Source organism: Rhinichthys klamathensis, unplaced genomic scaffold (assembly GCF_029890125.1).
Source record: "Rhinichthys klamathensis goyatoka isolate OS25496 unplaced genomic scaffold, OSU_Roscu_1.1 h1tg000436l_1, whole genome shotgun sequence".
Lineage (NCBI taxonomy): Eukaryota > Metazoa > Chordata > Actinopteri > Cypriniformes > Leuciscidae > Rhinichthys > Rhinichthys klamathensis.
The window spans coordinates 873,958-893,525 of NW_026606932.1; the positions used below are offsets into that span (position 1 = coordinate 873,958).

General features: G+C 34.9%; 1 protein-coding gene across 1 annotated transcript; it reads left to right on the plus strand.

Annotated features, from left to right (window-relative positions):
- Positions 1–783: 783 nt before the first annotated feature.
- On the plus strand, positions 784–19,561 carry syt1b (synaptotagmin Ib). Its single transcript, XM_056236001.1, has 8 exons — positions 784–964; positions 1,193–1,368; positions 1,842–1,952; positions 2,126–2,293; positions 2,445–2,612; positions 18,577–18,694; positions 18,793–18,926; positions 19,003–19,561. The coding sequence occupies exons 1-8, from the start codon at positions 784–786 to the stop codon at positions 19,204–19,206; spliced, it is 1,260 nt and encodes a 419-aa protein (XP_056091976.1). The 3' UTR covers positions 19,207–19,561.
- The last annotated feature ends 7 nt before the right edge of the window (positions 19,562–19,568 follow it).

The window sequence follows — 19,568 nt, forward strand, 5'->3', positions numbered from 1 at the left end:
TGCCAATTGGATGCTTCTTACAGTCTCTCTCTCTCTCTCATTTTCTCTAGCAGTGGTCAGTCAATCATCATAATATTTTCCTTTATTTAAAAGAGACTAAGACGCACAAGACTTCTCTCTCTCTCTCTCTCTCTCCGTCATTATCTTTGTTTTCTGTTCTTGCTCTACAATAATTCAGAAAACTGTCAGTCCGAGGGCACTCCTCAAATCAGAGCAGCAGGTAAGTGTTCTTCCTCTTCAAATTTAGTGTGTGATTCTTTACGATCCTTAGATTACACTTAATAGTGAACTTTTATGTGCTTTACAAGATCATGCTGTGTCCCAGGTTCTGCATGTATTTTTACATTAACTATATAATGCTTATTAATAAATTCTGAATGCCTCTGAGGTTTGCAAATATTAGAAGGATATGTTTGATGTTTATTTATTGGTGCATATGCATGTTTATTATTATTTGTCCTGCAGGTATACGTTTGAGTCAGCAGAGCATCTCAGGGGTATCAGTGTCACTGGCTTTCTGTGTCTCATTTTACTGTAAAGAGAGAGAAAATCAATACATTCCTACTCAGCATTTCCTAAAATAATCCAAGGTTAAGGAGCGTCATGTCACCTGCTGTGTGCGCTGAATGTGAACCTGTCTTTGCCTTTACACTTTATAATGAGCTCCCAATTCATCAGAATTATGATCACTATGCAAATGCAAAGGTCATAAGGGAGTTAAAAACTTTATAAAGTCGCATGCAACTCTTTAGATAATGCAACTCTCTGTTGCTTGGCTTCAGAATGCATGAGGGCGATGCTCTACTGGCTGGTCCTTCCTTATCTCCAGCATCTCCTCCAGCACAGAATGAATCAAAGGCACCTGGACCTAGTCCTACACCCGCTGCTGTCCAGCCTACAACTGCAGAGAGTTTGGCCCATAGCATCAGAAGCAAGTTTCTGAATGAGCTTCATAAAGTCCCATGTGAGTACAGTCTCTCTCTCTCTCTCTCTCTCTCTCTCTCTCTCTCTCTCTCTCTCTCTCTCTCTCTCTCTCTCTCTCTCTCTCTCTCTCTCTCTCTCTCTCTCTCTCTCTCTCTCTCTCTCTCTCTCTCTCTCTCTCTCTCTCTCTCTCTCTCTCTCTCTCTCTCTCTCTCACACACACACAGCTTTGTATTTATTGTCATTTCTGTGTGTGTGTGTGTTGTTTCAGTACCATCCTGGGCTTTGGTGGCATTTGGCTTCCTCGCAGTCCTCATCACGTTAAGCTGCTGCCTGTGTTTTTGCAAAAAGATGATATTTAAGAAGAAAAAAGATAAGGGTGGGAAAGAAAAAAATGAGAAGAACACCATAAATATGTCAAGCGTCAAAGAAGAGGGAACAAAACAGGTACAAATTATTAAACAAATTGATAATTAATTGAATTCATATACAGTGACACTCAAACAGTACTGTGCCTAAGGTTTAAGCCAGTAAGACTTTTTTGGGGGAAAGAAATGAATACTTTTATTCAGCAAGGACCCATTAAAATTGATCAAAAATGAAAGGGAAAACACTGCTACAAAATATTTCTAATTCAAGTAAATGTTGTTCTTTTGAACTTTCTATACATCAAAGAATAAAAAAAATGTATCACAGTTTCCACAAAAATATTAAGCAAAACCTGTTTTCAACATTGATAATAATAAAGAATGTTCTTGAGCAGAAAATCAGCATAATAGATTGATTTCTGAAGGATCATGTGACTGAAGACTGGAGTAATGACACTGAAAATTCAGCTTTGCCTTCACAGGAATAAATTACATAAAATATATTCGAATAGAAAATAGTTATTTTAAATTGTAATAATATGGTATTTACAGGCTGTCCATCACGGGATTGATTCTGACCCCAAAGAGGATCCAGAGTCTAAAGAGGCTGCAAAACTGGGAAAACTTCTCTATACCCTTGACTACAACTTCACTGACAGCTCGGTATGAATACAAATCAGTGACCTGTGTTAATTCAGTCATCGATATCCATATTAATGAGAGAAACTTGCTTAGGCATTGGAATTATAATGTTGGTGTGGAGAACTGTATTTTTAAATTAAAATTATGAATAATAATAACATGAATATAAAAATATGACTTTCTTTCTTGTTCAGTTAATTGTGGGTGTGATTCAGGCAGAAGGTCTTGCTGCTATGGATATGAGTGGCACTTCAGATCCATATGTGAAAGTCTACCTCCTCCCTGACAAGAAGAAAAAGTTTGAGACAAAAGTTCACCGCAAAACACTAGATCCGACTTTTAATGAGCATTTCACCTTTAAGGTACCTCTTAAAATCCACTTACACTAAAAATCCTTCATGGAAGGAATGTTAGAAAGGTCACAGCATACAAATGTGCTATGGGGACAATGATGCATTTAATTGCATTAAAATAGTATCAGAAACTTATGAGACTCTGACATTCTATCTGCAGGTTCCATATGCAGAGCTTGGTGGAAAGACGCTGGTCATGACAGTGTATGACTTTGACCGTTTCTCCAAACATGATGCTATTGGGGATGTGAGGGTGCAGATGAATAAGGTGGACTTCAGTCATCTAACAGAGGAGTGGAGAGATCTGCAGAAAGCCGAGAAAGAGGAGGTATACGAGTGAAGGAGGGAATCTTGAATACATAAACTCCAGGGTTGGGCAATTTTTTCTTCATTCTTGAGTTGGAATTTTAATTGAATAGGCCACAACCTAACACAAAACAATTAGTACAACACAAGCATGCTTTGAAATAAAATAAATACATTAACTTTGATTAGAATATATTCACAAAATGATTTATTTTAACATGTGAATAGAATGTTAAAATGCACTTTCATTATTTTAAGATTTATAGAAAAAATAAATGGGAAGTAAACTTAATTAAATAAATAATTAACTAAAATATTCTATGTTTACTGGCCAAAAGTGATGTCCAGCCTAGGAAAATCTCCAGCCTTTATTCATACATTACTAAAAATGCTTAAAAATTGTAAGCATATTGCGTAGTAGTTGATTGACGTCTGTCGAACACTGCATGAAATGAGCTGGTGACGTGTGACGTCTGCGCAAGCATGGTACGCGAGTAGTTATAACCCTACAGCTTGTGTCAAAATGATTGATGGTGACCTTTGACCTTGCCCCTCCCCTTGCCCTTCCTGTTTCCGGGGTCATGGATTAACCTTTGACCTACCCCTCCCGGTTTCCGGGGTTGATGGATTAACCTTTGACCTAGCCCTTCCCGTTTCCGGGATTGATGGATTAACCTTTGCCCTAATGAGCGTTCGATCATTTGGTTGACAGAAAGTTTTGACAGGTTGTTTTGATGGATGATTTGACCCTTTGACCGAGGGGGTATAAATATGTCATTGGTTTGTCTGATGTTTTGGCTTTGATGGTGCCAGATGTTTTTGGCAAAGGTCTGAGACATTACGCTCCCACATTGCAGATCCTTCTCTTAAAAGTGTATAAAATATATAGTTTAACTAAAAAAGATCGCAGTGTGTCTGTGTGTGTGTGTGTGTGTGTGTGTGTGTGGCTGTTTGTGTCTGTGTGACAGTTGGGCAAAATAACATTGTTCATTCAAAATAAATATCTAACAGAACCAATCATTTCAAAACAGAAATCATTCAACATGTTTTAGAGCGATGAAATAAAAATGATCTTACTTTATCAGACGTTCCCCAAAGATGTTCCTCCGAGTGACTCTCTCTCTCACCGGCCTTTTTTCATGACAGCCATGGTCACCGCACTAAGCATCTGCATCTGTGTGTCTGTGTGTGTGTTACATGATACCCTCCGCATTCCTGAACCAGGGGCTATAAATTTGCGGGGATGTGAAAGTGAGAAAATATCGTGCACTAACTAAAGTTGAACAACATTGTTCATTTAAAAGTATATAAATAAAATGCTTTTATCATTCATTGTAAAATAAATAACTAAAATGTACTGATCCAATTATTTTAGATAAAAAAAAAAAAAAAAACTGGACATCTGAATTTCCCCTGTGGGGATGAATAAAGGTTTTAACTAACTAACTAACTAACTAACTAACTAACTAACTAGATAAACAAATAAATAAAATGCTTTTCTCATTCATTGTAAAATAAATAACTAAATGTACTGATCCAATTATTTTAGATAAAAATCATCCGGCATGTTCTATAGATTAGAAGAAAACATACAGGTTGCTAACGGTTCACAAAATAAAACCATCTTACTTTTTCACCGAGTTGAAGAAGTAGTTCCTAAGATGTCCATACAATATGAATGGTTTACAAAAGATGTAAAAGATGAGTTTAAAGTTGTCCCCCAGTGATTCTCTCTCTCCCCCACGCTTGACCGGAGTGGTGTGTATCTGTGTGTGTGTGTGTGTGTATGTGTAAGAAATGGGTGATATCATCGGCAATAAATTACTTTAGACCTCTCTGAATCCTGAAAACCTCTAAGTCACAGGGGCCCGGGACGCACGCTTATCTGTGTGTGTGTGTGTGTGTGTGTTACATGATACCCCTCCAAGTGAGGACAATATGTATCATATATTTCACACTAAAGTTGAAAAACATCATGCTCTATATAAATGAAATGGTTAAAATTTACATCTAGTAATTTACAAATATATTATTTCACACTAACTTAAGTTGAAAAACATTTTTCATTTAAAAGTATATTAATAAAATGCTTTTATCGTTCATTTTTTAAATAAATAACTAAAGTTATTATTTTAGATAAAAATCATCCGACATGTTTTATAGATTAGAAGAATACATACAGGTTATGAACTGGTGTCAAAAATAAAATCATCTTACTTTTTCAGCCGGTTGACGAAGTAGTTCCTAAGATGTCCATACATTTAAAGTTGAAAAGATCCCACAAGTAATTCTCTCTCCCCCTCGCTTGACAGGCATGCATTGTCTGTGTGTGTGTGTGTGTGTGTGTGTGTGTGTGTGTGTGTCTTTTCAGCGGTCAGAACGAGACATTGCATGTGTTCGATTAGTGTTAATCTTATTTCATAGTATAATCATTAAAAGTTTAAATTATATATTTTAAAAATACAAGATATTTTAAATTAAATTAATTCATAAAACAAATATGCTACATCGTGGAAAAACTTGACTATATTTTTTATTTATTTATTTATTTTTATTTTTATTTAATCATAATCGTAAAAGTTTAAATATTTTAAAATGAAAAGATGGTTTAAATGAAATCTTTATAGTTTTAATACATTCGTATCTTCTATTTATCTTTTAGAAGATTACTGTAAGGATTTTGTTTAACAGTGACCTAAAGTATAATTTTTATTAATATAGCCATAATGATTTTTGTACTGTAACAGCATATTCTACCGTGTACACCTGAAAGCTGCATTTTTACATTTTCAAAATAAATAAAAATAAGTAATTTAATATAATTTCTAAGGTGTTTTGCGGCTCCATAAAATCTCTATTTTAAAATTAAATTATTATAAATAAAGTATATAACTCAATGAATAATAACACATATGCTACTAAAATGTATTCATACAAATTAAACATAGTTTTATCTTAATTAATATATTTATAAATATAAATATATATATAAATTACATCTATAATTATAAAAAAAACTCCTTACATTTTCATAGAACTGAAGAAGTAGTAGAATCTAGATCTATGCAATGATAAAAAACAATTCAAAAAGCAAATAGTGTAAGTTGTGATAAACAAACAAAGCCCTCCCAGATCCTTCAGTGATAAGCTACAGGGTGAGATGAAGCTTCAGACCCGCACAGAGACGGAGGAGTTACATGCCAGATGAGCCTCTGGGGCACAATTATGTCACAGCGTATGCAATGCTAGTCTGCTTTTTATAGGTTTATTCAAATTAAATTCATTTAAAAGTATAATCTTAAAAGTTTAAATTAGATCTTTTAAAATTAAAAGACTGTCTAAATCAAATCTTTAAAGTTTTATTAAAATCATATCTTCTATTTATCTTCTTAGAAGACTTCTGTATGATATAAATGATTTGCATAAAGATATTATTTTTACTAAACATCGTTTGTTCAAAAATCAAATAAAAATGTTATAAATCAAGAACTGTCCTTTGGCATCTTAGATCTTATTTCAAATAGCATGCGACATGAAACATGTTGTCAAAGTTTGTCACAATGTTTTTGTTTTAAAAGAAATCCCAGGACTCTACATTGCTCTTATTTAGATTAAGTTGTATCATTTAGAAAATCACCACACATTTTCAGAGACGCTGCATAAGTAAAGTTTGTCTTGAGCGAATATTTTAATTTTACTCGTCTTAATTCAAAGTATGATCTTACTTTTTCTGCTGTAGCTATGACCTATTGTACGTATAAGATATATCATATTTACTTTTCTTGCATCTCTCAAACTATCCTTATTCATTGTGGAAGCACACAGGGTGAAACCCTTCACTGAGAATATACTATCGGTTATCTACTCAAAATATATGTAGAATTTTCAAATGCTAGCATTTGTTGATGCGACAGGCTGTCTGTTGGCCGCATGAACAGACTTTGGGGTGAGCTGATGAGACTATAGCAGAAAGCATGCCCCCTTTGACCTCCTCGATTCAAACGCATAGTGCTCTCTAGCGCCACGCTTTTTCAAATGCGTGTTGCAACTACGGTAACCGTTATGTGCCAAGAAGCTACGACATGTCATCCAATAGCACTTCATCGAGTTTAACTATACACGTTCTACCGCTATGCTGCCTATTTAATGAATTGCACAACCACGGAATGAAAAAGCTTGTAATTTAGACCGTAACATTGACTTACCTGTCGAGAAGAAAGCAGGCAACTTCTCCTTCATTAGCTCTATCCACCTGGGAAAAGCTATCCCGATATTTACCCTAGTTTTGAATTTGCCGGACACGTTTCACTTTAAATAATGTTTTTTAAGCTTTATTATGGGATTGTATTATGAAGTGCTGTGCAATCTTTCAAATTTGCCGGGGGAGTGACAAGCGCCTCTCACTGACCTCCTTGTGCCCCTTTCAGATGGTTTCAGTCAGCCGGCTCTGAACGAAAACGTGTTGTAGAAACGCGTTGAGGTAGCCTAGTGCTTTTTGTACCTCTCCGCTATTATAGTTTTTTCAAGATGGCGGAACGACATGGAGGCCACCATGGACTTACCCGTCAGAACATTGGCAGAGCTAATTTTACACCAATGAGATCATATTTATTAATAATGACATTGATTTTAGCTATTAAAATACTTTTTAAAAAACTACTATACCTTTAATTTCAGATGTGTAAATTACAAAACTTTCAATTTTACAATTACATTTTTCAACCGAGTGAATCTACACATGGGAGATCTTCAGAAGTCATAACTTCAGGGGTCGATAGGGGTCCTGAGAATATTTAATTCCCCTCAAAACCAAAGATTAAGTTTAATGACACTAGTTTGCAACGGTCCCCCCAAGACCAAATAGTTTATACGATTTGTATCACACTTTTCAAAGGGTAATCTTACTTTAAAGTTTGAACAAAAATGTAAAAGCACTTCTTCATTTTTGCTGTGTTCTGACACAATGTCATTAATTGGTACTTTTTTTCCTTTAAACTTCTTTTTAAAATATAATTTTCTTATTTATACAAAGGTTCAATTTCAATTCATTTCCTAGCAAGTATAAAGTAAAAAATATGATATATGATATGTCTGATGCAATGTTTTTGCAAAAGAAATATGTGCTGCAAAACTCCAAACAGTTCAGCTCACAATGACGGCATTAAGGATGGCCGAAAACGTGCGTAAGGTGGTTTTCCAGATTTTCCACCAAAAAACAAAAACAAATACTGTATTAAACTTTTCAAAGATTAATCTAGCTTTTAAAGTTAGAATAAAAAACCAAACATAGTGTTGTGTTCTGACACAAGTCCATTAACCGGTTCTTTTATAAATTTACTTTCTACAAATATCAGCCTGATAAATATGTACTTAATACACGATTAAACGAGGCAATCATGCTACCAAATACGTCGGACACAATGTTTTTAAGAAAAGCAGTGTTTAAAACCAGATGATTTTTCTTTTTGACAGACCTACAGAAATGCATGTTGATTACTAAGTTGCAGGCATAGTGCAAACAATTAGATATTCTCCTGCTTAGTATGTGTGTAAATAGTTACGCTTAAATGTTTGGGTGTATTTTGTCACACAGTACCACGCTATAGCCTATGGACTAACTTTAAAACATATTCTTTATACAGGAATCACACACGTCCAAAACATCCATGTAAGATTCAACAGACCAAATCACTAAGAAAAGCACCGTTTATAATAATAAATACACAAAAGTTTGCAAATGATGGTTTTATTACTATTCAGATAGCGGACAACACTGGTTCACATTTTGAATGTGTGTCTGTTTTAGGTGAAGACTTTTCTTTGAGAGCCGTCAACATTCAGTGTTTATAGGAATAAATGACCATTAATAATTTAAGTGTTTGTACTCTGAAGTACTTCTGTTTGAGAATGTTTGACTAAATTGCAACTTTCCCTCTATCTACGATGTGGAATCACACAAAGTATTAACATGCTGTTAATATAAGCAAGTATTAATTAAGTTACTTACTTATAAGTAAGTATTAACACGAAAAGTAAGCACATGCTGTTTTACACGTAAACTATTACAACGGAATCACATCTGACTATTGCACTGAGAGAGGCGTATTCATTAAGACTGTTAAACAAAGTTTGGTGTTTAAAATTAAAATTGCACAAAAGTAAATGCTAGAGCTCAACTTGCTAAAAAGTAAATTCAGCGTGAGCCATTTAAAACAAATACGAAAAGCCATTCGTGAGCAGTTTTGAATGTTTGTAATTGACATCATGTTTCTTTTTGTTTTTGTACAGTTTGCAAAAACTATAGTCTACGAACGTCGTCAAACATAGGAATTTATGAAAAACATGAACCAGATATTTCTACATGAGATATTTCTTTTAGAACATCTACCTGCTACGTCTACGAAACATCGACATGAAAGATGAGTATTGCTGTTACCCATTAAACTTTTACGTTTCAAACTCGTCTAACTATTGCCCATTTCACAGCACAGTCATAGATACACAGTTATTTTGTGTATGTGGCTAAACAACAGTTAAGCTGGTTAAACAACGTGAAAGGCGGGATGATTCATTTTTATTCCGTCTACACCGATACTTTGACACAAGAGTTTTAGGCATAGGTCTTTTAGGCCTGATCCAGAAAACAGACGTTGTGTTTTATGTCTTAATAATTGTTCTTCTTTTTATGAAAACATATCGTAAATATCAATTGTTAGATAAATTATATTTAACTATCAACAGTTATATGTGAAACACGCTCAGTCGCATTAGAGTCGGATTCTTGTTTATATTGAACATTGTTATTGAACCGCTAGTGTTCTTAAATTGTTTACCACAGTTTCATTTTAACAACACTATCGTAACACTTATCGTATTTTGTATGGTGTTTTCTTTACAGTTTCACCCATGGATATCCGTTTCCTACAGTTAACTGTAATGTTAGTGAACTCTAGGCCTTCTCTTTTTTTTCAAATACGACAGTATTTGCATGAATTGGCTTGATTTAATAAAATTATGGTTTAAATCGCATTATATTATTATACCATACTAGTTTTTAAATTGCGCTTAATTCTATATTTTAACTCTTTATGCGAATATAGAATACTGCACAAGGATCTCTGAAATATTTTTTCGTGTAAAACATCTATGTAGATCTATTTATGTTTCTACCAGGGACCCTCAAAATTTGGGCATACAACAAAACACAGTACATTATCAGAAAATTACTTTTGTCGCTTTTTTCTGAATAATCTCACCAAGTGCGGGTGCTTGATAACTATTATCAAGCGGTAATGACGTGTTTTACGTGATATTGATATCACGTTTTAATTTCAACTCAATACATTTGACTGCGCTAAAGGTCTATAATTGAACGTCTAAATATTTGGTAAAAGTTTCAACTCAATACATTTGACTGCGCTAAAGGTCTATAATTGAACGTCTAAATATTTGGTAAAAGTTTCAACTCAATACATTTGACTGCGCTAAAGGTCTATAATTGAACGTCTAAATATTTGGTACTCTGTATGTGCACGTTTGTAACAGATCTCTGTGTGTCACTGTTGTCAAAAAATGTAAGAACAGATGCTGATGAAATAGTTGAAAGTCTGGTCAACTATGCCCTAGAGAAAAACTTGATTGCGTGCCGCGACTTTTTATTATTGCTCGATCACCTGTAAATGTCGTTATTGTTTTACTTTACTATGTTGAAATAAAAAATTATTTTCTGATCATGTACTGTGTTTTGTTGTATGCCCAGATTTTGAGGGTCCCTGGTAGAAACATAAATAGATCTACATAGATGTTTTACACGAAAAAATATTTCAGAGATCCTTGTGCAGTATTCTATATTCGCATAAAGAGTTAAAATATAGAATTAAGCGCAATTTAAAAACTAGTATGGTATAATAATATAATGCGATTTAAACCATAATTTTATTAAATCAAGCCAATTCATGCAAATACTGTCGTATTTGAAAAAAAAGAGAAGGCCTAGAGTTCACTAACATTACAGTTAACTGTAGGAAACGGATATCCATGGGTGAAACTGTAAAGAAAACACCATACAAAATACGATAAGTGTTACGATAGTGTTGTTAAAATGAAACTGTGGTAAACAATTTAAGAACACTAGCGGTTCAATAACAATGTTCAATATAAACAAGAATCCGACTCTAATGCGACTGAGCGTGTTTCACATATAACTGTTGATAGTTAAATATAATTTATCTAACAATTGATATTTACGATATGTTTTCATAAAAAGAAGAACAATTATTAAGACATAAAACACAACGTCTGTTTTCTGGATCAGGCCTAAAAGACCTATGCCTAAAACTCTTGTGTCAAAGTATCGGTGTAGACGGAATAAAAATGAATCATCCCGCCTTTCACGTTGTTTAACCAGCTTAACTGTTGTTTAGCCACATACACAAAATAACTGTGTATCTATGACTGTGCTGTGAAATGGGCAATAGTTAGACGAGTTTGAAACGTAAAAGTTTAATGGGTAACAGCAATACTCATCTTTCATGTCGATGTTTCGTAGACGTAGCAGGTAGATGTTCTAAAAGAAATATCTCATGTAGAAATATCTGGTTCATGTTTTTCATAAATTCCTATGTTTGACGACGTTCGTAGACTATAGTTTTTGCAAACTGTACAAAAACAAAAAGAAACATGATGTCAATTACAAACATTCAAAACTGCTCACGAATGGCTTTTCGTATTTGTTTTAAATGGCTCACGCTGAATTTACTTTTTAGCAAGTTGAGCTCTAGCATTTACTTTTGTGCAATTTTAATTTTAAACACCAAACTTTGTTTAACAGTCTTAATGAATACGCCTCTCTCAGTGCAATAGTCAGATGTGATTCCGTTGTAATAGTTTACGTGTAAAACAGCATGTGCTTACTTTTCGTGTTAATACTTACTTATAAGTAAGTAACTTAATTAATACTTGCTTATATTAACAGCATGTTAATACTTTGTGTGATTCCACATCGTAGATAGAGGGAAAGTTGCAATTTAGTCAAACATTCTCAAACAGAAGTACTTCAGAGTACAAACACTTAAATTATTAATGGTCATTTATTCCTATAAACACTGAATGTTGACGGCTCTCAAAGAAAAGTCTTCACCTAAAACAGACACACATTCAAAATGTGAACCAGTGTTGTCCGCTATCTGAATAGTAATAAAACCATCATTTGCAAACTTTTGTGTATTTATTATTATAAACGGTGCTTTTCTTAGTGATTTGGTCTGTTGAATCTTACATGGATGTTTTGGACGTGTGTGATTCCTGTATAAAGAATATGTTTTAAAGTTAGTCCATAGGCTATAGCGTGGTACTGTGTGACAAAATACACCCAAACATTTAAGCGTAACTATTTACACACATACTAAGCAGGAGAATATCTAATTGTTTGCACTATGCCTGCAACTTAGTAATCAACATGCATTTCTGTAGGTCTGTCAAAAAGAAAAATCATCTGGTTTTAAACACTGCTTTTCTTAAAAACATTGTGTCCGACGTATTTGGTAGCATGATTGCCTCGTTTAATCGTGTATTAAGTACATATTTATCAGGCTGATATTTGTAGAAAGTAAATTTATAAAAGAACCGGTTAATGGACTTGTGTCAGAACACAACACTATGTTTGGTTTTTTATTCTAACTTTAAAAGCTAGATTAATCTTTGAAAAGTTTAATACAGTATTTGTTTTTGTTTTTTGGTGGAAAATCTGGAAAACCACCTTACGCACGTTTTCGGCCATCCTTAATGCCGTCATTGTGAGCTGAACTGTTTGGAGTTTTGCAGCACATATTTCTTTTGCAAAAACATTGCATCAGACATATCATATATCATATTTTTTACTTTATACTTGCTAGGAAATGAATTGAAATTGAACCTTTGTATAAATAAGAAAATTATATTTTAAAAAGAAGTTTAAAGGAAAAAAAGTACCAATTAATGACATTGTGTCAGAACACAGCAAAAATGAAGAAGTGCTTTTACATTTTTGTTCAAACTTTAAAGTAAGATTACCCTTTGAAAAGTGTGATACAAATCGTATAAACTATTTGGTCTTGGGGGGACCGTTGCAAACTAGTGTCATTAAACTTAATCTTTGGTTTTGAGGGGAATTAAATATTCTCAGGACCCCTATCGACCCCTGAAGTTATGACTTCTGAAGATCTCCCATGTGTAGATTCACTCGGTTGAAAAATGTAATTGTAAAATTGAAAGTTTTGTAATTTACACATCTGAAATTAAAGGTATAGTAGTTTTTTAAAAAGTATTTTAATAGCTAAAATCAATGTCATTATTAATAAATATGATCTCATTGGTGTAAAATTAGCTCTGCCAATGTTCTGACGGGTAAGTCCATGGTGGCCTCCATGTCGTTCCGCCATCTTGAAAAAACTATAATAGCGGAGAGGTACAAAAAGCACTAGGCTACCTCAACGCGTTTCTACAACACGTTTTCGTTCAGAGCCGGCTGACTGAAACCATCTGAAAGGGGCACAAGGAGGTCAGTGAGAGGCGCTTGTCACTCCCCCGGCAAATTTGAAAGATTGCACAGCACTTCATAATACAATCCCATAATAAAGCTTAAAAAACATTATTTAAAGTGAAACGTGTCCGGCAAATTCAAAACTAGGGTAAATATCGGGATAGCTTTTCCCAGGTGGATAGAGCTAATGAAGGAGAAGTTGCCTGCTTTCTTCTCGACAGGTAAGTCAATGTTACGGTCTAAATTACAAGCTTTTTCATTCCGTGGTTGTGCAATTCATTAAATAGGCAGCATAGCGGTAGAACGTGTATAGTTAAACTCGATGAAGTGCTATTGGATGACATGTCGTAGCTTCTTGGCACATAACGGTTACCGTAGTTGCAACACGCATTTGAAAAAGCGTGGCGCTAGAGAGCACTATGCGTTTGAATCGAGGAGGTCAAAGGGGGCATGCTTTCTGCTATAGTCTCATCAGCTCACCCCAAAGTCTGTTCATGCGGCCAACAGACAGCCTGTCGCATCAACAAATGCTAGCATTTGAAAATTCTACATATATTTTGAGTAGATAACCGATAGTATATTCTCAGTGAAGGGTTTCACCCTGTGTGCTTCCACAATGAATAAGGATAGTTTGAGAGATGCAAGAAAAGTAAATATGATATATCTTATACGTACAATAGGTCATAGCTACAGCAGAAAAAGTAAGATCATACTTTGAATTAAGACGAGTAAAATTAAAATATTCGCTCAAGACAAACTTTACTTATGCAGCGTCTCTGAAAATGTGTGGTGATTTTCTAAATGATACAACTTAATCTAAATAAGAGCAATGTAGAGTCCTGGGATTTCTTTTAAAACAAAAACATTGTGACAAACTTTGACAACATGTTTCATGTCGCATGCTATTTGAAATAAGATCTAAGATGCCAAAGGACAGTTCTTGATTTATAACATTTTTATTTGATTTTTGAACAAACGATGTTTAGTAAAAATAATATCTTTATGCAAATCATTTATATCATACAGAAGTCTTCTAAGAAGATAAATAGAAGATATGATTTTAATAAAACTTTAAAGATTTGATTTAGACAGTCTTTTAATTTTAAAAGATCTAATTTAAACTTTTAAGATTATACTTTTAAATGAATTTAATTTGAATAAACCTATAAAAAGCAGACTAGCATTGCATACGCTGTGACATAATTGTGCCCCAGAGGCTCATCTGGCATGTAACTCCTCCGTCTCTGTGCGGGTCTGAAGCTTCATCTCACCCTGTAGCTTATCACTGAAGGATCTGGGAGGGCTTTGTTTGTTTATCACAACTTACACTATTTGCTTTTTGAATTGTTTTTTATCATTGCATAGATCTAGATTCTACTACTTCTTCAGTTCTATGAAAATGTAAGGAGTTTTTTTTATAATTATAGATGTAATTTATATATATATTTATATTTATAAATATATTAATTAAGATAAAACTATGTTTAATTTGTATGAATACATTTTAGTAGCATATGTGTTATTATTCATTGAGTTATATACTTTATTTATAATAATTTAATTTTAAAATAGAGATTTTATGGAGCCGCAAAACACCTTAGAAATTATATTAAATTACTTATTTTTATTTATTTTGAAAATGTAAAAATGCAGCTTTCAGGTGTACACGGTAGAATATGCTGTTACAGTACAAAAATCATTATGGCTATATTAATAAAAATTATACTTTAGGTCACTGTTAAACAAAATCCTTACAGTAATCTTCTAAAAGATAAATAGAAGATACGAATGTATTAAAACTATAAAGATTTCATTTAAACCATCTTTTCATTTTAAAATATTTAAACTTTTACGATTATGATTAAATAAAAATAAAAATAAATAAATAAATAAAAAATATAGTCAAGTTTTTCCACGATGTAGCATATTTGTTTTATGAATTAATTTAATTTAAAATATCTTGTATTTTTAAAATATATAATTTAAACTTTTAATGATTATACTATGAAATAAGATTAACACTAATCGAACACATGCAATGTCTCGTTCTGACCGCTGAAAAGACACACACACACACACACACACACACACACACACACACACACACACAGACAATGCATGCCTGTCAAGCGAGGGGGAGAGAGAATTACTTGTGGGATCTTTTCAACTTTAAATGTATGGACATCTTAGGAACTACTTCGTCAACCGGCTGAAAAAGTAAGATGATTTTATTTTTGACACCAGTTCATAACCTGTATGTATTCTTCTAATCTATAAAACATGTCGGATGATTTTTATCTAAAATAATAACTTTAGTTATTTATTTAAAAAATGAACGATAAAAGCATTTTATTAATATACTTTTAAATGAAAAATGTTTTTCAACTTAAGTTAGTGTGAAATAATATATTTGTAAATTACTAGATGTAAATTTTAACCATTTCATTTATATAGAGCATGATGTTTTTCAACTTTAGTGTGAAATATATGATACATATTGTCCTCACTTGGAGGGGTATCATGTAACACACACACACACACACACACAGATAAGCGTGCGTCCCGGGCCCCTGTGACTTAGAGGTTTTCAGGATTCAGAGAGGTCTAAAGTAATTTATTGCCGATGATATCACCCATTTCTTACACATACACACACACACACACACAGATACACACCACTCCGGTCAAGCGTGGGGGAGAGAGAGAATCACTGGGGGACAACTTTAAACTCATCTTTTACATCTTTTGTAAACCATTCATATTGTATGGACATCTTAGGAACTACTTCTTCAACTCGGTGAAAAAGTAAGATGGTTTTATTTTGTGAACCGTTAGCAACCTGTATGTTTTCTTCTAATCTATAGAACATGCCGGATGATTTTTATCTAAAATAATTGGATCAGTACATTTAGTTATTTATTTTACAATGAATGAGAAAAGCATTTTATTTATTTGTTTATCTAGTTAGTTAGTTAGTTAGTTAGTTAGTTAGTTAAAACCTTTATTCATCCCCATAGGGGAAATTCAGATGTCCAGTTTTTTTTTTTTTTTTTATCTAAAATAATTGGATCAGTACATTTTAGTTATTTATTTTACAATGAATGATAAAAGCATTTTATTTATATACTTTTAAATGAACAATGTTGTTCAACTTTAGTTAGTGCACGATATTTTCTCACTTTCACATCCCCGCAAATTTATAGCCCCTGGTTCAGGAATGCGGAGGGTATCATGTAACACACACACAGACACACAGATGCAGATGCTTAGTGCGGTGACCATGGCTGTCATGAAAAAAGGCCGGTGAGAGAGAGAGTCACTCGGAGGAACATCTTTGGGGAACGTCTGATAAAGTAAGATCATTTTTATTTCATCGCTCTAAAACATGTTGAATGATTTCTGTTTTGAAATGATTGGTTCTGTTAGATATTTATTTTGAATGAACAATGTTATTTTGCCCAACTGTCACACAGACACAAACAGCCACACACACACACACACACACACACACACAGACACACTGCGATCTTTTTTAGTTAAACTAATGTCTCAGACCTTTGCCAAAAACATCTGGCACCATCAAAGCCAAAACATCAGACAAACCAATGACATATTTATACCCCCTCGGTCAAAGGGTCAAATCATCCATCAAAACAACCTGTCAAAACTTTCTGTCAACCAAATGATCGAACGCTCATTAGGGCAAAGGTTAATCCATCAATCTCGGAAACGGGAAGGGCTAGGTCAAAGGTTAATCCATCAACCCCGGAAACCGGGAGGGGTAGGTCAAAGGTTAATCCATGACCCCGGAAACAGGAAGGGCAAGGGGAGGGGCAAGGTCAAAGGTCACCATCAATCATTTTGACACAAGCTGTAGGGTTATAACTACTTACGCGGAGGTATGGAAATACATGTTGACAGACAGGAAGGACAATGGTCCAGTCCCAAATGGCACCCTAAGCCCTCGCAGTCTTCCAACGGGTCCGCACTTTCCTGACGTAACGCCGCTTTGACTGTCCGGAAGAAGTCTGCTGTGGAGCTCGCATCAGTGCGGGCTCGACAAAGGTGCAAAATAAAATAACAAATGGGACACCCGCCTAGGGTCTCATGGACTTATCACTTGTATCGTTGCCCTCGGAACACAAGGACAAAGCTGGCGAACAGGAAGCCCAAGGGGAATCAGTGCTGCTAAGAGGAACCTGCTAAGGAGGAGTCGTAGGGAGCCAGCGGAGACTGGGCCGAAGAACTAGGTAGCATAGGCAAAGGATTATGAGATGCACTTCTTGGCAGTGACATGAGGGGCAGAGAGTTCAGAAACAGTCTCCTTTGGCTGATACGGGATGGGCAGAGGAGGTGAGAGTGGGAGCATCATAAACTACTATGACATGGTGCTGGGAGACAAAACTAATCCATTCCTCAATGTTTACAATGGGGTTCGAGCTCAGCGCACTCACATCAGCATTGGCACTTTGGGTGGGGCTCCATTCCACACCATCGTACTCAATGAGAGTGTGTACCGGAACGAGCTTCACCTCCTTGCAGGCCTTCGGCTTTTTATTCACGGCAGGCTCTGTTGGTCAGGTCAGTTGGTGGCAAGGTGTGCTGTGGGCGCTAGCTTGTCTGGACCATGGTCTGGACCCTCCTCACTCTCTCCAATGGTGGGGATCAGCACTGATGTAACACCCACTCGACACACTCTTGGAACGTCCCTTGAGGGTCATCTCTGGGCAGGAACGACTTGACCCGTTGATTCAGGCCTGCTTGGAAAAACACGCAGAGGCTTGTGCACTCATAATGCACGCAAGGAACCAGATCTAGAAACCTCTGCTTCTGCACCTCGAGGAACAGGATCCAAACTGCTGTTAGATCCATTTTTCAGATCAGATCTTCTCACAGACTGGATGTGGCAAAAAACGAACCTGAACCTCTTCCCAAGCAGTATCTTTAATCAAAACAAACTAAAACACTACTCAGGGTATCAGGAAACAAAAACATGGTAAACAGAACAAACACTAATACATGACAAGATCTGACTAAGTAACAAACAGAGGACTATAAATACACAGGGACACACTAGGGACTAAACAAGACAATTAACTAGACAGAGGTGTAACACATGAGGACAAATCAAAAAACATGGCAACAGATAAAGTGTGTCAAAGGAGACATGAGATACCACAGGAAACTGAACTGGGAACAATGCGAAACTAAACTACTCAAGCAAAACACAAACACAGATCAAACGTGACAGTTGTAGTCAATGCATGCTTTTTCCTATGAGCTTTTTGTTTTTCTATGCAGTAAAATAAAACCTGTAACTGTAGTCTATCTTTTGTTGCCAAATAATTTTGTCAGATAAACAACTTAACCAAGTTTAGTGTTTTGTTCTTCCCTCATCTTTAAAAAATAAAATATGTTGATTTCAGGATGAGTGAAATAACAATGGACTGTGTTGTTGACTCAACAGCATGAGCGTTTAGGTGATATTTGCTTGTCTCTACGCTATGTACCCACTGCTGGAAAGCTGACCGTTGTCGTTCTGGAGGCCAAAAACCTCAAAAAAATGGATGTGGGTGGTCTCTCAGGTGGGTGAAAAATTATATAATGACACATTTCAGATCACAGGTCTGAAATATCTTTCCACCTAGTTCACTGATTTTGACATTATATTTCTGTTCTACAGACCCATATGTAAAAATCCACCTGATGCAGAATGGCAAAAGACTGAAAAAAAAGAAAACCACAATTAAGAAAAACACACTAAACCCATATTACAACGAATCATTTAGTTTTGAAGTTCCATCTGAGCACATTCAGGTAGAGTTCTGTTCATCTTAAAATTATTACTTCTGAAATGGAACACACTGATGGTTCTTGTCTTGTCTCCTTATAGAAAGTGCAGGTTGTGGTGACGGCGTTAGACTATGACAAAATTGGGAAGAATGATGCCATTGGAAAGGTTTTCCTTGGACTGAACAGCTCAGGAACGGAGCAGCGCCATTGGTCAGATATGTTAGCCAATCCAAGAAGACCCATCGCCCAATGGCATGCCCTTAAAACTGAAGAGGATGTGGATGCTGAACTGACAAATAAGTGAAGCTGTCTGTGCGTGTGTGAGCATTCGCATACTTAAATATTCAGCAGTCTGCTTTTATTTGTGAAGTTTGTGTGTATATGTATGTGTATGTGGGTAGAGGATGAGGTAGATCTACTAAAATCTCCTCTCTCTCAGCCACATTAATCATCAGAACCATTCATTTTCAGTATCTTGTGTGCAGATTGTGCAAAGATAAATTAAACGATGTATTAAATATGTAAAAACTGTATTAAAGACAACATGAAACGGCATTAACAATGCAGCTTCTGTTATAACATTTCTCAGTTTGAAACACAATACTTAGAAAATAATGGTGAAATGTATGTTATTACAATATTTGTTGATATATCTTTTCCCCACAT

Excerpts from the sequence above, each read along its gene's own strand:
- syt1b (XM_056236001.1), top strand. The coding sequence starts at position 784 with ATGCATGAGGGCGATGCTCTACTGGCTGGTCCTTCCTTATCTCCAGCA. Across the intron at positions 2,613-18,576 it reads AGAAAGCCGAGAAAGAGGAG|CATGAGCGTTTAGGTGATAT; the intron begins GTATACGAGTGA and ends TTGACTCAACAG. Across the intron at positions 18,927-19,002 it reads TTCCATCTGAGCACATTCAG|AAAGTGCAGGTTGTGGTGAC; the intron begins GTAGAGTTCTGT and ends GTCTCCTTATAG.